Source organism: Hemitrygon akajei, chromosome 11 (genome assembly GCF_048418815.1).
Source record: "Hemitrygon akajei chromosome 11, sHemAka1.3, whole genome shotgun sequence".
Lineage (NCBI taxonomy): Eukaryota > Metazoa > Chordata > Chondrichthyes > Myliobatiformes > Dasyatidae > Hemitrygon > Hemitrygon akajei.
In genome coordinates, this window is record NC_133134.1 from 168,175,589 (window position 1) to 168,188,704 (window position 13,116).

At 44.6% G+C, this 13,116-nt stretch overlaps 1 protein-coding gene across 1 annotated transcript in view; it reads left to right on the forward strand.

Moving 5' to 3' along the window:
* The window catches only part of poglut1 (protein O-glucosyltransferase 1), a 32,413-nt gene extending 24,104 nt beyond the window's left edge, over positions 1-8,309 (forward strand). Inside the window, exons 10-11 of the mRNA XM_073062210.1 lie at positions 1,976-2,032; positions 6,067-8,309. Of these exons, the coding sequence (XP_072918311.1) occupies positions 1,976-2,032; positions 6,067-6,223 (214 nt within the window). The 3' untranslated portion in view covers positions 6,224-8,309. The remainder of the gene's footprint in view (positions 1-1,975; positions 2,033-6,066) is intronic.
* Positions 8,310-13,116: the final 4,807 nt, after the last annotated feature.

The window sequence follows — 13,116 nt, forward strand, 5'->3', positions numbered from 1 at the left end:
TTCTAGCAGACCTCTAACCACTCTCATCTCTTAAATTTTTACATACTTGAAAAAGCTTTTACGATCCACTTTGATATTGTTTGCTAGCTTGCTTTCATATTTCATCTTTTCCCTCCTAATGATTCTTTTAGTTGCTCTCTGTAGGTTTTTAAAAGCTTCCCAATCCTGTCTTCCCTCTAATTTTTACTTCGTATGCCCTTTCTTTTGCTTTTACATTAGCTTTGACTCCCCTTGTCAGCCACTGTTGTACTATTTTGCTATTTGAGTATTTATTTGTTTTTGGAATACATTTATCCTGCACATTTCTCATTTTTCCCAGAGATTTAAGCCATTGCCGCTCTGCTGTCATCCCTGCCAGCATCTCCTTCCTATTTACTTTGGCCAACTCCTCTCTCATACCACTGTAATTTCCTTTACTCCACTGAAATACTGCTACATCAGACCTTACTTTCTCCTTATCAAATTTCAAGTTGAACACAATCATACTGTGAGCACTGTCTCCTTTCTTTTATCTTAAGCTCCCTAATCACCTCCGGTTCATTATATTACACCCAATCCAGTATAGCTGATCCCATAGTAGGCTCAACAACAAACTGCTCCAAAAAGCCATCTCGTAGGTGTTCAACAAACTCACTCTCTTGAGATCCATTACGAACCTGATTTTCCCATCAACCTTCATGTTAAAATCTCCCATGATTTTCATAACGTTGCCCTTTTGACACACCTTTTCTGTTCCCTGTTGTAATCTGTGGGCCGCATCCCAGCCACTGTTGGGAGGCCTGTATATAACTATCAACAGGGTCCTTTTACCCTTTCAGTTTCTTAACCCATACAGATTCAACATCTTTCTACAGATCTGATGCCATTCTTTACCAGCAGAGCCACACCACCCCCTCTGCCTACCTTCCTATTCCTCCGATACAACGTGTAACCTTGGATATTCAGCTCCCAACTACAACCATCCTTCAGCCATGATTCAGTGATGGCCCTGCCAATCTATAATAGTACATCCACCTTATTTCTTATACTCCGTGCATTGAGATATAACACTTTGAGTGCTGTATTTGCTACCCTTTTTGATTCTGCATCCCTAATGAACTGATACTCACCCTACTGGCTGCAATTTTATCCTATCATCTGCCTGCCCTATCTTTGCTTTTTTACCTTCCGTTCTATCATGAGTCCCTTCACTCCGGTTCCCACACCTCCTGCCAAACTAAACGCTCCCTGATAGCTCTAACAAACCTGTCCGCAAGAATAGTTGCCCCTGTCAGGTTCAAGTACAACCCGTCCCTTTTGTACAGGTCATACCTCCTCCAGAAGAGATCGTAATGATCCAAGAACCTGAAGCCCTGTGCCAGCTTCTCAGTCACGCATTTATCTGCCATATCATCCTGTTTCTACCCTCACTGGCATGTTTAGCAATCCAGAAATTACTATCCTGCAGGAGGGTAAACAGTGTGGTCTGATTGTGTACACAAGATGGTCAGAGTTTGCACAGGGTGGTCATGCTGAAAGAGTGTGCACAGAGAGTGGACTGAGTGTGTACGGTATCCATCCATCCTCACAGAGCCAAGTGTGTGTGGATGCGAGTGAAGTGTGACTTGTGCGCAGAGACTGGTCATTGACTGTAGGAACCCTGAACTGCAGAGCGTGAGAAGGCAGCTTGTTTATTAGAATGGGAGCACTACAACTCAGAAACAGACCCTTCAGCTCATTGAGTTCGTGCCAGCCTCTTTTGTCTAATCTTGACCCACACCTGGACCTTAACACATCCACCCATGAACTTATCCAAACCTCTTAAATGTTGCAATCGACCCCACATCCACCACTTGCCCTGGCAGCTCGTTCCACACCATTCCCCCCTTTCATCCTAAATCGACGACCTCTAGTTGCAGTTTCAACCAAGCTGAGGGGGAAAAGCTGCTTGGATTTACCCTCTCTATACCCCTCATTTGTTTGTGTTTATTTTTAGGGACCTCTTGCAGTTTGTTAAGGAAAATGATCAGATTGCCCAAGACATCGCAGAAAGGTGAGTATGCCTGGTCCTTTCAGTAACAGCAGTATCCTTGATGAAATCCAACATGTGGTGTACTGTGCTCTCTCAGGTTGTTTTCTCTGTCAGCAGTTTTCAACATGGGAAGACACAAGATGCTGGAATCTGGAACAAGGTGCAGGTCAGGCAGCATCTGTGGAGGCAGAGGAATAGATGATGATTTGAGTTTCCAGAGATGCTGCTTCACCCCACTGAGTTCCTCCAGCACTTTGTTTAAAGTCGTAAAGTGCTACAGCATAGAAACAGGTCCTTCAGCCCATCTAGTCCATGCCTAACTATTATTCTCCCTCGTCCTTTTGACTTGCACCTGGACCATCACCCTCTGTATCCCTCCCATCATGTACTTATCCAAACTTCTCGTAAGTATTGAAATCAAACCTGTATCCACCACCTCTGTTGACAGCATGTTCCACTCTCTCCCCACCCTCTGAATGAAGACGTTTTCCACTCAGGTTGTCCTTAAATATTTCACCTTTCACCCTTAACCCATGACCTCTAATGTTTGTCTCACCTGACCTCAGTGGAAAAAGCCTGCTTGCATTTACCCTCTCTGTACTGTTTGTTCTACCTTTCAGGCAATTGATTTATGTTAAGTGTTTTATTTTAACAAGCAGTTTCAGATCTATATTAGGTCAGTTCCTGTGCAGTAAGTATAAAAGCACATTGGCTGGCAGTAGACCAAAGGTTTATGTTTGGAGGGAAAGAAGGTTCCATCGAAAGCCGTCCTGTTTTCTCCCCCAGCAGAAGCTTTCCTTCTGCGCTGTCCTACCCTTACTGAGGCATTGTAAAATCAACTGGACAGTCAGCCAAACTGCATTCAAAAATGACATGAGAGTCAGGGTATAGCATCCTAGCTCCTCTTCATTATGTCGTGACATTGAGTCTGCAATAAACCCAAGGTGCTAGGATGCTATACCCTGGCTCTCATGTTGGTTTTGAATGGAGTTTGGCTGACTGTCTAGTTAATGTTACAACACCTCAGCAAGGGCAATACGCTGCTCAAAATTCTATATACTTCTATCTTATCTCCTGTCATTCTCCATCCTGTTCATTTCTTTGCTTCAACTTCATAGAAATTTTACTTTTTACAGTGACTCTCAATGTTGTTAATCTTGCTGCTCACGGTTGACAGTTAATTTCATCCATTTTAGCTTTATTCTCTGAAGTTTGCTCTGGAGCCAGCTATGAGCCGAACACAATGTGGAAAGACTTTCCTTTTTCTGTTGTAAGTTTATTGTCACTGTCCCCAAAATAACAGCAACTTCATCATCCACTATCATATCTCTGTACTGGGTGCAGGGATGCAAGGTTGAGTTAATTTGAATTATCTTCCCTGTTATCAATGCCTAATTATTAGAACAACATAGAACAGAATACTACAGCACATTACAAGCCCTTCGGCCCACAATGTTGTGCTGACCCTCAAACCCTGCCTCCCATATAACCCCACACCTTAAATTCCTCCACATACCTGTCTAGTAGTCTCTTAAACTTCACTAGTGTATCTGCCTCCACCACTGACTCAGGCAGTGCATTCCACGCACCAACCACTCTGAGTAAAAAACCTTCCTCTAATATCCCCCTTGAACTTCCCTCCCTTTATCTTAAAGCCATGTCCTCTTGTACTGAGCAGTGGTGACCTGGGGAAGAGGCGCTGGCTATCCACTCTATCTATTCTTCTTAATATCTTGTACACCTCTATCATGTCTCCTCTAATCCTCCTCTCCAATGAGTAAAGCCCTAGCTCCCTTAATCTCTGATCATAATCCATACTCTCTAAACCAGGCAGCATCCTGGTAAATCTCCTCTGTACCCTTTCCAATGCTTCCACATCCTTCCTATAGTGAGGCGACCAGAACTGGACACAGTACTCCAAGTGTGGCCTAACCAGAGTTTTATAGAGCTGCATCATTACATCGTAACTCTTAAACTATCCCTTGATCTATGAAAGCTAACACCCCATAAGCTTTCATAACTACCCCATCTACCTGTGAGGCAACTTCCAGGGATTTTTGGACATATACCCCCAGATCCCTCTGCTCCTCCACACTACCAAGTATCCTGCCATTTACTTTGTACTCTGCCTTGGAGTTTGTCCTTCCAAAGTGTACCACCTCACACTTCTCTGGGTTGAACTCCATCTGCCACTTCTCAGCCCACTTCTGCATCCTATCAATGTCTCTCTGCAATCTTTGACAATCCTCTGCTCTATCTACAACACCACCAACCTTTGTGTTGTCTGCAAACTTGCCAACCCAGCCTTCTACCCCCACATCCAGGTCGTTAATAAAAATCACGAAAAATAGGGGTCCCAGAACAGATCCTTGTGGGATACCACTAGTCACAACCCTCCAATCACCACGGCCCTCTGCCTTCTGCAGGCAAGCCAATTCTGAATCCACCTGGCCAAACTTCCCTGGATCCCATGCCTTCTGACTTTCTGAATAAGCCTACCGTGTGGAACCTTGTCAAATGCCTTACTAAAATCCATGTAGATCACATCCACTGCACTACCCTCATCTATATGCCTGGTCACCTCCTCAAATAACTCTATCAGGCTTGTTAGGCACGATCTGCCCTTCACAAAGCCATGCTGACTGTCCCTGATCAGACCATGATTCTCTAAATGCCCATAGATCCTATCTAAGAATCTTTTCCAACAGTTTTCCCACCACAGACTTAAGGCTCACTGGTCTATAATTACCCAGACTATCCCTACTACCTTTTTTGAACAAAGGGACAACATTCGCCTCCCTCCAATCCTCCGGTATCATTCCCGTGGATAACGAGGACATAAAAATCCTAGCAAGAGGTTCAGCAATCTCTTCCCTTGCTTCGTGGAGCAGCCTGGGGAACTTTCCATCAGGCCCCGGAGACTTATCCGTCCTAATGTATTTTAACAACTCCAACACTTCCTCTCCCTTAATTACAACATGCTCCAGAACATCAACCTCACTCATATTGTCCTCAAATTCCCTCTCATTGGCGAATACTGAAGAGAAGTATTCATTGAGGACCTCGCTCACTTCCACAGCCTCCAGGCACATCTTCCCACTTTTATCTCTAATCGGTCCTACCTTCATCCTTTTGTTCTTCACATAATTTAAGAATGACTTGGGGTTTTCCTTTACCCTTCTCGCCAAGGCCTTCTCATGCCCCCTTTTTGCTCTTCTCAGCCCCTTCTTAAGCTCCTTTCTTGCTACCCTATATTCCTCAATAGACCCACTGATCCTTGCTTCCTAAACCTCATGTATGCTGCTTTCTTCCACCTGACTAGATTTTCCACCTCACTTGTCACCCATGGTTCCTTCACCCTACCATTCTTTATCTTCCTCACCGGGACAAATTTATCCCTAACATCCTGCAAGAGATCCGTAAACAACGACCACATGTCCATAGTACATTTCCCTGCAAAAACATCATCCCAATTCACATGCACAAGTTCTAGCCTTATAGCCTCATAATTTGCCCTTCCCCAATTAAAAATTTTCCTGTCCTCTCTGATTCTATCCTTTTCCATGATAATGTTAAAGGCCAGGGAGCGGTGCTCACTGTCCCCCAGATGCTCACCCTCTGAGAGATCTGTGACCTGACCCGGTTCGTTACCTATTACTAGATCTAGTATGGCATTCCCCCTAGTCAACATACTGTGACAGGAATTAGAGTTCGTCTGAGCTCTCATGCCTAAAGATTAGCTTTACTTGTCACTTGTACATTGAAAAATACAGAGAAATGTGTCGATCGTATCAATGACCAACACAGTCCGAGGATGTGCTGGGTGGGGTGCAAGTTTTGCCATGCTTCCAGCGCTGACATAGCATGTTCACAGCTTACAAACCCCCTGCAAGTCTTTGGAATGGGAGGAAATCCATGTCCCCACAGGGAGAACATAGAAACTCCTTGCAGGCAGCGGCAGGAATTGAACCCAGGTATTGGCACTGTAAAGGGTTGTACTAACCACCAAGTAACTGTGCTTTCCTGTAATTCCAGCATGTGTTTGTCTTCACCAGGGGCCGCAGGTTCATCCAGGATCATCTCAAGATGAAGGACGTTTCCTGTTATTGGAAGCAGCTGCTAGTGGAGTATTCCAAGCTGCTCCTTTACAAACCCAGGAGACACAGGAGCTACTCCCAGATCCTCAGCAAGGACAGGCACAGTGAACTGTAGCTTCCGAAACTACCTGAACCTTCCAGGTCCCTCTCTACAACACCTAACACATTCCATGCCAAACTTTCAGCGTGGGTAGCAAGCTTCTTGACCTCTGGGTTTTCTAAAAGGGTTTGACTAGTATTTGTATTTGCCTGTGCCCAGGACATCAGAGATATCCTCCCTCCACTGTTGATGTGGCCTTAACCTGCATCTCCTCCATTTCCCATACACCCACGCCCACTGCATCTTCCTTAACAGTGATATTTCCTCTTGTCCTTACCTATCACCCTCCACATCCAACACATTATACATCACAACCTGTTATTTCTAAAGAGATCCTGCCACTAACATATCTTTACCTCCCCCACTCTGCTTCCCGCTGTGATTCCCTTGTCCGTTGTCCCTTCCAGCATTTATCCCTGCAAGCAGCCTAAGTATCCATTCCCCTCCTCCCTCACCTCCATTCAGGGCCCCAGGCAGTCCTTCCAGGTGAGGCAACACTTTACCTGTGAATCTGCTGGGGTCCATTGTGTCTGGTGCTCCCAGTGCAGCCTCCTCTACACTGGTGAGACCCGTCATAAATGGGGGACCATTTTGTTGAGTACCGTGCACCATCTGCCACAAGAGGGACTTCCCAGCGGCCAAACACTTCAGTTCCCAATCCTTTCTGATGTCAATCTGTGGCCTCCTTTTCTGCCAAGATAAGGCCACTCTCAGGGTGGAGGATATTCTATCTGGGTACCCTCCAATTTGAATAGGATGAATATCGATTTTTCCCCCCCACCCTCATCTGTTACCCACACCGACCTTTCACTTCTTCTCACCTGCCTATTACATCCCCCTGGTACCCTTTCTCTTTCTCCTATGGTCCACTGTCCTCTTCCATCTGATTCCTTCCTCTCCAGCCCTTTATATTTCCTACGCACCTGGATTCACCTATCACTTTCTAGCTATCCTTTCCTTCCCCTATCCTTTTTCTCTGGTGTCTTCTCCTTTCTAGTCCTGAAGAAGGGTCTTGGCCTAAAATAGAGACTGTTGGTTCATTTCCATTGACACTCCCTGGCCTGCTGAGTTTTTCCAGTATTTTGTGTGTATTGCTTTGGTTTTCCAGCATCTGCAGACCTTCTTGTGTTTATGATTTGTACTCCCCTTCTCCTCTCCCGCCTGCCCATCAGCTCACTCTGGTTCCCCTCCTCCCCTTTCTCCCATGGTCCACTCTCTTCTCCTTTTAGATTTCTTCTTCAGCCATTTATCCCATCCACCTCTCACCTCCCAGCTTGTACTTCTTCCCGTCCTCCTACCACCTTATTATTCTGCTTTCTTTCCCCTTCCTTTCCAGTACTGATGACTGGCCTCATCCTGAAGCATCAGCTGTCTATTCCTCTCCATAGATGCTGCCTGACCTGCTGGGTTCCTCCAGTACTTGGTGTGTGTTACTCTAGATTTCCAGCATCTGCAGAATCTCTTGTGTTTATTCGTACTTTTAACTATCACATGTTGTTGAGGCTCACAGCCAGTCAGATCACCCCTCCACATTTTGATAACTGCTCGTTGATGTAATTTTAAGAGAGATTGTGCTGCCTGGAAGGCTCGTTAGCTTTTCGGACAAGATGAGCTGTAACCACCCATTTATTCCCCTGGACTCCCCTCATGAAAATGGAGGAAATTTCTGTGCTGCATCTTCTTATTGTTTTGCCCTAGTCTTTGGAGTGACGTTCCCACGTATTTTACCTCATACATCAGTGTTAATAAACCTAATTCTGATCCAGGAGCCATTGTGCTCCCCTCATTATTACACAGAAACTTTCCCAAACTGTATTCCTATCCCATTCCCATCCAGCGAGTTGATGATTTCGTTCCTGGAGCCCACTTGATGGGGGGAGGGATCAGTCATACACTCTGCCTGCCCACCTCCAGAAACATGGACCCAAAGGTGGCAGAACTCCCACACAGCTCCTCCCATCCACTTCGGAAGGTCAGGAGAAAGCTAGTTACTACGAAGGAACTTTCTAGTCGTGGTGCAGCTTCAGTGCATCGGCCACACGGGCAAGCAAGAAAGACAAAATGATGGATTTGATTAGTTTAATAAATGGATTTTTCTAGAGTGTGTGTAACCAGATTTAAATTATTTTCACAATTGAAACTGTAAACCTTTCTCCAAGCTTCAGTGTAAATCACAAACTATAGGACAGAATAGAGGAGGGGGCGTTACATTTTAACTTTACAAAGCACAGATAGGACCACACTTGGAGTACGGAGTGCATTTCTGGTCACAACAGTGCTTCGGAGAGAGTTTAGAGGAGTTTCACCAGAGTGTCATAAAGCTCAGGAGCAGGCCCTTTGGCCCATCTAATCTGTCCCAAACTTATTCTGCCTTGTTCTGCTGCTAGCAGAAGTGGTGAATGCGAGTTTGATTGCAACATTTAAGACAAGTGTGGATAAGTACATGGATGGGAGGGGTATGGTCTAAGCGCAGGTCAATGGGACTAGGCAGAATAATAGTTTGGATAAGTACTTTGCTTCCGTATACACTACAGAAAAGGATCTTGGCGATTGTAGGAATGACTTGCAGAAGACTGAAAAGCTTGAGCATGTAGATATTAAGGAAGAGGATGTGCTGGAGCTTTTGGAAAGCATCAAGTTGGATAAGTCACCGGGACCGGTTGGGATGAACCCCAGGCTACTGTGGGAAGCGAGGGAGGAAATTGCTGAGCCTCTGGCGATGATCTTTGGATCATCAATGAAGACAGGAGAGGTTCCGGAGGATTGGAGGGTTGCAGATGTTGTTCCCTTATTCAAGAAAGGAAGTAGGTATAGCCCAAGAAATTATAGATCAGTGAGCCTTACTTCAGTAGTTGGTAAGTTGATGGAGAAGATCCTGAGAGGCAGGATTTATGAACATTTGGAGAGGCAAAATATGATTAAGAGTAGTCAGCATGGCTTTGTCAAAGGCAGGTCGTGCCTTACGAGCTTGACTGAATTTTTTGAGAAAGTGACTAAACACATTGATGAAGGAAGAGCAGTAGATGTAGTGTATGTGGATTTCAGCAAGGTATTCGATAAGGTACCCCATGCAAGGCTTATTTATAAAGTAAGGGGGCATGGGATCCAAGGGGACATTGCTTTTTGGATTCAGAACTGGCTTGTCCACAGAAGGCAAAGAGTAGTTGTGGACGGGTCATATTCTGCATGGAGGTCGGTCACCAGTGGAGTGCCTCAGGGATCTGTTCTGGGACCCTTACTCTTCATGATTTTTATAAATGACGTGGATGAGGAAGTGGAGGGATGGGTTATTAAGTTTGCTGATGACACAAAGGTTGGAGGAGGTGTGGAGGGATGTCGGAGGTTACAGTGGGACATTGCAAAACTGGGCTGAGAAGTGGCAGATGGAATTCAACCCAGATAAGTGTGAAGTGGTTCATTCTGGTCGGTCAAATATGATGGCAGAATATAGTATTAATGGTAAGACTCTTGGCAGTGTGGAGGATCAGAGGGATCTTGGGGACCGAGTCCATAGGACGCTCAAAGCAGCTGCGCAGGTTGACTCTCTGGTTAAGAAAGCATACAGTGTGTTGGCCTTCATCAATTGTGGAATTGAATTTAGGAGCCAAGAGGTAATGTTACAGCTATATAGGGCCCTGATCAGACCCCACTTGGAGTACTGTGCTCAGTTCTGGTCGCCTCACTACAGGAAGGATGTGGAAACCATAGAAAGGGTGCAGAGGAGATTTACAAGGATGTTGCTGGGATTGGGGAGCATGCCTTGAACTCGGCCTTTTCTCCTTGGAGCGATGGAGGATAAGAGATGTATAAGATGATGAGAGGCATTGACCGTGTGGATAGTCGGAGGCTTTTTCCCAGGTCTGAAATGGTTGCCACAAGAGGACACATGTTTAAGGTACTGGGGAGTCGCTACAGAAGAGATGTCAAGGGTAATTTTTTTACTCAGTGGTGAGTGTGTGGCATCAGTGGTGGAGGCAGATACGATAGGGTCTTTTAAGAGACTTTCGGATAGGTACATGGAGCTTAGAAAAATAGAGGGCTATGGGTAAGCCTAGTAATTTCTAAGGTAAGGACATGTTCAGTACAACTTTGTGGGCCAAAGGGCCTGTATTGTGCTGTAGATTTTGTATGTTTCTATGTATTAGCAATGTTCTTTCAAAAAGCAATAGATTTTAGCATGGTCTGGAGGACTGGAAAATTGCAAATGTCACTCCATTCTTCGGGGGGGGGGGGGGGGCGCAGAAGAAAGGAAATTATAGCCTAGCTAGCCTGACTTCTGTGGTTGGGAAGATATTGGGGTCAATTGTAAAGGATCAGGTTTCGGGGTATTTGGAGGCTCATGGCAAAATAGATTGTAGTCAGCATCGTTTTCTTAAAGGAAAATCTTGCCTAACCAATCTGTTGGAATTATTTGAGAAAATAGCAAGTAGGATAAACAACAGAGAATAGGTAGATGTGTATTTGGATTTTCAGAAGGCCTTTGACAAGGTGCCACAGATGAAGCTACTGAACAAGAGCCCATGGTATTATAGGAAAGATACTAGCATCAATAGAGCATTGGTTGATTGGCAGGAAGCAAAGGGTGAGAACCCCATGTGTTCTGCAGGGGTTGATAATGGGACCTCTTCTCTTTATTTTGAATATCAATAACTTGCATGACAGAACATTTTGGCTTTGCGGACAATACAAAGAAAGGTGGAGGGGCAGGTAGTGTTGAGGAAGCAGGGAGGCTACAAAGGACAGATTAGGAGAATGGGCAGAGATGGCAGATGGAGTACAGTGTCAGCAAGTGTATGGTCATGCACCGGTGGAAAGAATAAAAGCATTGGCTATTTCACAGGGTTGCAGGGCGAAGGCAGGAGATTAGGGTTGAGAGGGAAATGGATCAGCCGTGATGAAATGGCAGAGCAGACTCAATGGGCCAAATGGCCTAATTCTGCTCCGATGTCTTATGGGGTAAATTCCACAGCATAGTTACTCCACACTGGAAGATGATAAATGCAACCCTGCTGTGCAAGGGAGTAGTGAGGAAAAAGTCAGTGCAGATTCAGATTTATTTATCATATACAGTACAGTGAGATGTATTATTTGCATTAACAACACAATTTAGGGATTTCCTAGGGGCAGGCCTCAAGTGTTGCCTCACATTCCATCACCAACATAGCCAACCCACAATGTTCAACAGAACAACACCAACACCAGAACTAGATCCTATCTTCCAACGAACCACCCACCCACACACACATCGGTCCTCCAACTCTAGGACAGGTGGCCTCTGGGCCTCCAGTGGACTCGTGCTGGAGTTAGCTTAATGTCATTCACAGGAAAAGTGCTGGTAAATTTGAGGTGCTAACATTTTCTGTCTTTCATTCTTTGGGGGTTTTTTTCTGTTCTGTGGATGTCTGTGAAGAATAAGAGTTTCAAGTTATATATTGTATACAATCTCTGATATTAAATTGAACCATTGAATCATTAAGCAAAAAAAATAGCATGGTTGATCAGAGCAGATTTGATGGGTTGAATGGCCTAATTCTGCTTTTTGCATAAGTGGTAACAGACAGGATTGGACAGATCAATACTGAGTTTTAAAAGGGGATATAGTTTGAACTCAGTTGGTGTTTTGAGGTTGTAACTAGCAGAGTAGATCAGAATACAATAGTAGATACAGTATGTTTAAACTTTCAGGGACCTTTGATTGAAAAATGCCACTGATAAGTTCATTAAACAAAGTGAGGGTACATGGGGTTGGGTGAGGGGTGGTTAGCAGATAGGAAACAAATCTGTGACAGGTGGCAACAGTGCTGGACCCAACGTCAATATATCTAACACAGTAATCTTGCAATATATGTAACATAATCAATGTTCAAAGTTAATTTATTATCAAAGTACATTTATGTCACTATACCATACAACCCTGGAACTCATTTTCTTGTGGGGATTCACAGTAAATACACAGAAGCAGAATGGAATCAATGAAAACATACAACAAATGCAAACAACGAGTACAAAAGTCAACAAACTGCAAATACGCAGAGAGAAAATAATTTATAATAAATAAACAATAAATATTGAGAACATGAGATGAACAATCATTAGAAGTGAGTCCATAGTTTGTGGAAACTGTTCAGTGTTGGGGTGAGTGCAATTGAAATTATCCCCACTGGTTTAAGTGCCTGATGGTTGAGGATTAATAACTCAGTGGTGTGGGACTTGAGGCTCCTGTACTTCCTACCTGACAGCAGCAGCGAGACGAGAGCATGGACTGGACAGTGAGAGATGCTGCTTTCCTGTGACAGTGCATCAGGACTGAAATGTCAGCTGTTTATTCGCCACCATAGCTGCTGCCTGATTTGCTGAGTTCCGACAACAAGATATTCAGCATCTGCAGAGTCGCTTGCGTTTATTGATTGACTCTGGATGTTCAGGGATTCAGAGAAATCTGGAATGGAGGTACCATGATTCTGATAAACGGTAGAGTAGCTTTTAAGGACCAAATGCCCATGGCTCCTATTTCTTGTGTTCCTGTGACTATTGCCATGTCTGCCTATCGCCATCCTGAGGGATGAGGTTAGCTGGAATCCTTACTACACCATCTTAACCACACAGCAGTAGGAGCAGGTCAGAGATTGGGTATCCTGTGGTAAATATCAGCACCCAATGCAAACATCTTTCAAGTGTCTCAAGGGCCTGTGCCAGGAGTCTGAAGGAACTTTCCACTTGTTCAGGTAGGTGACCTGACACACAACTTGAGCAGCTCATCAGCATTCTGGACAAAGTAACTAACATCGTTATAAGATCATAAAACAGGAGCAGAATTGGGCCACTTGGCCCATCAAGTCTGCTTTGCCATTTCAATCATGGCTGATTTATTTTCCTTCTCAATCCCATTCTCCAGCCTTCTGCCCATA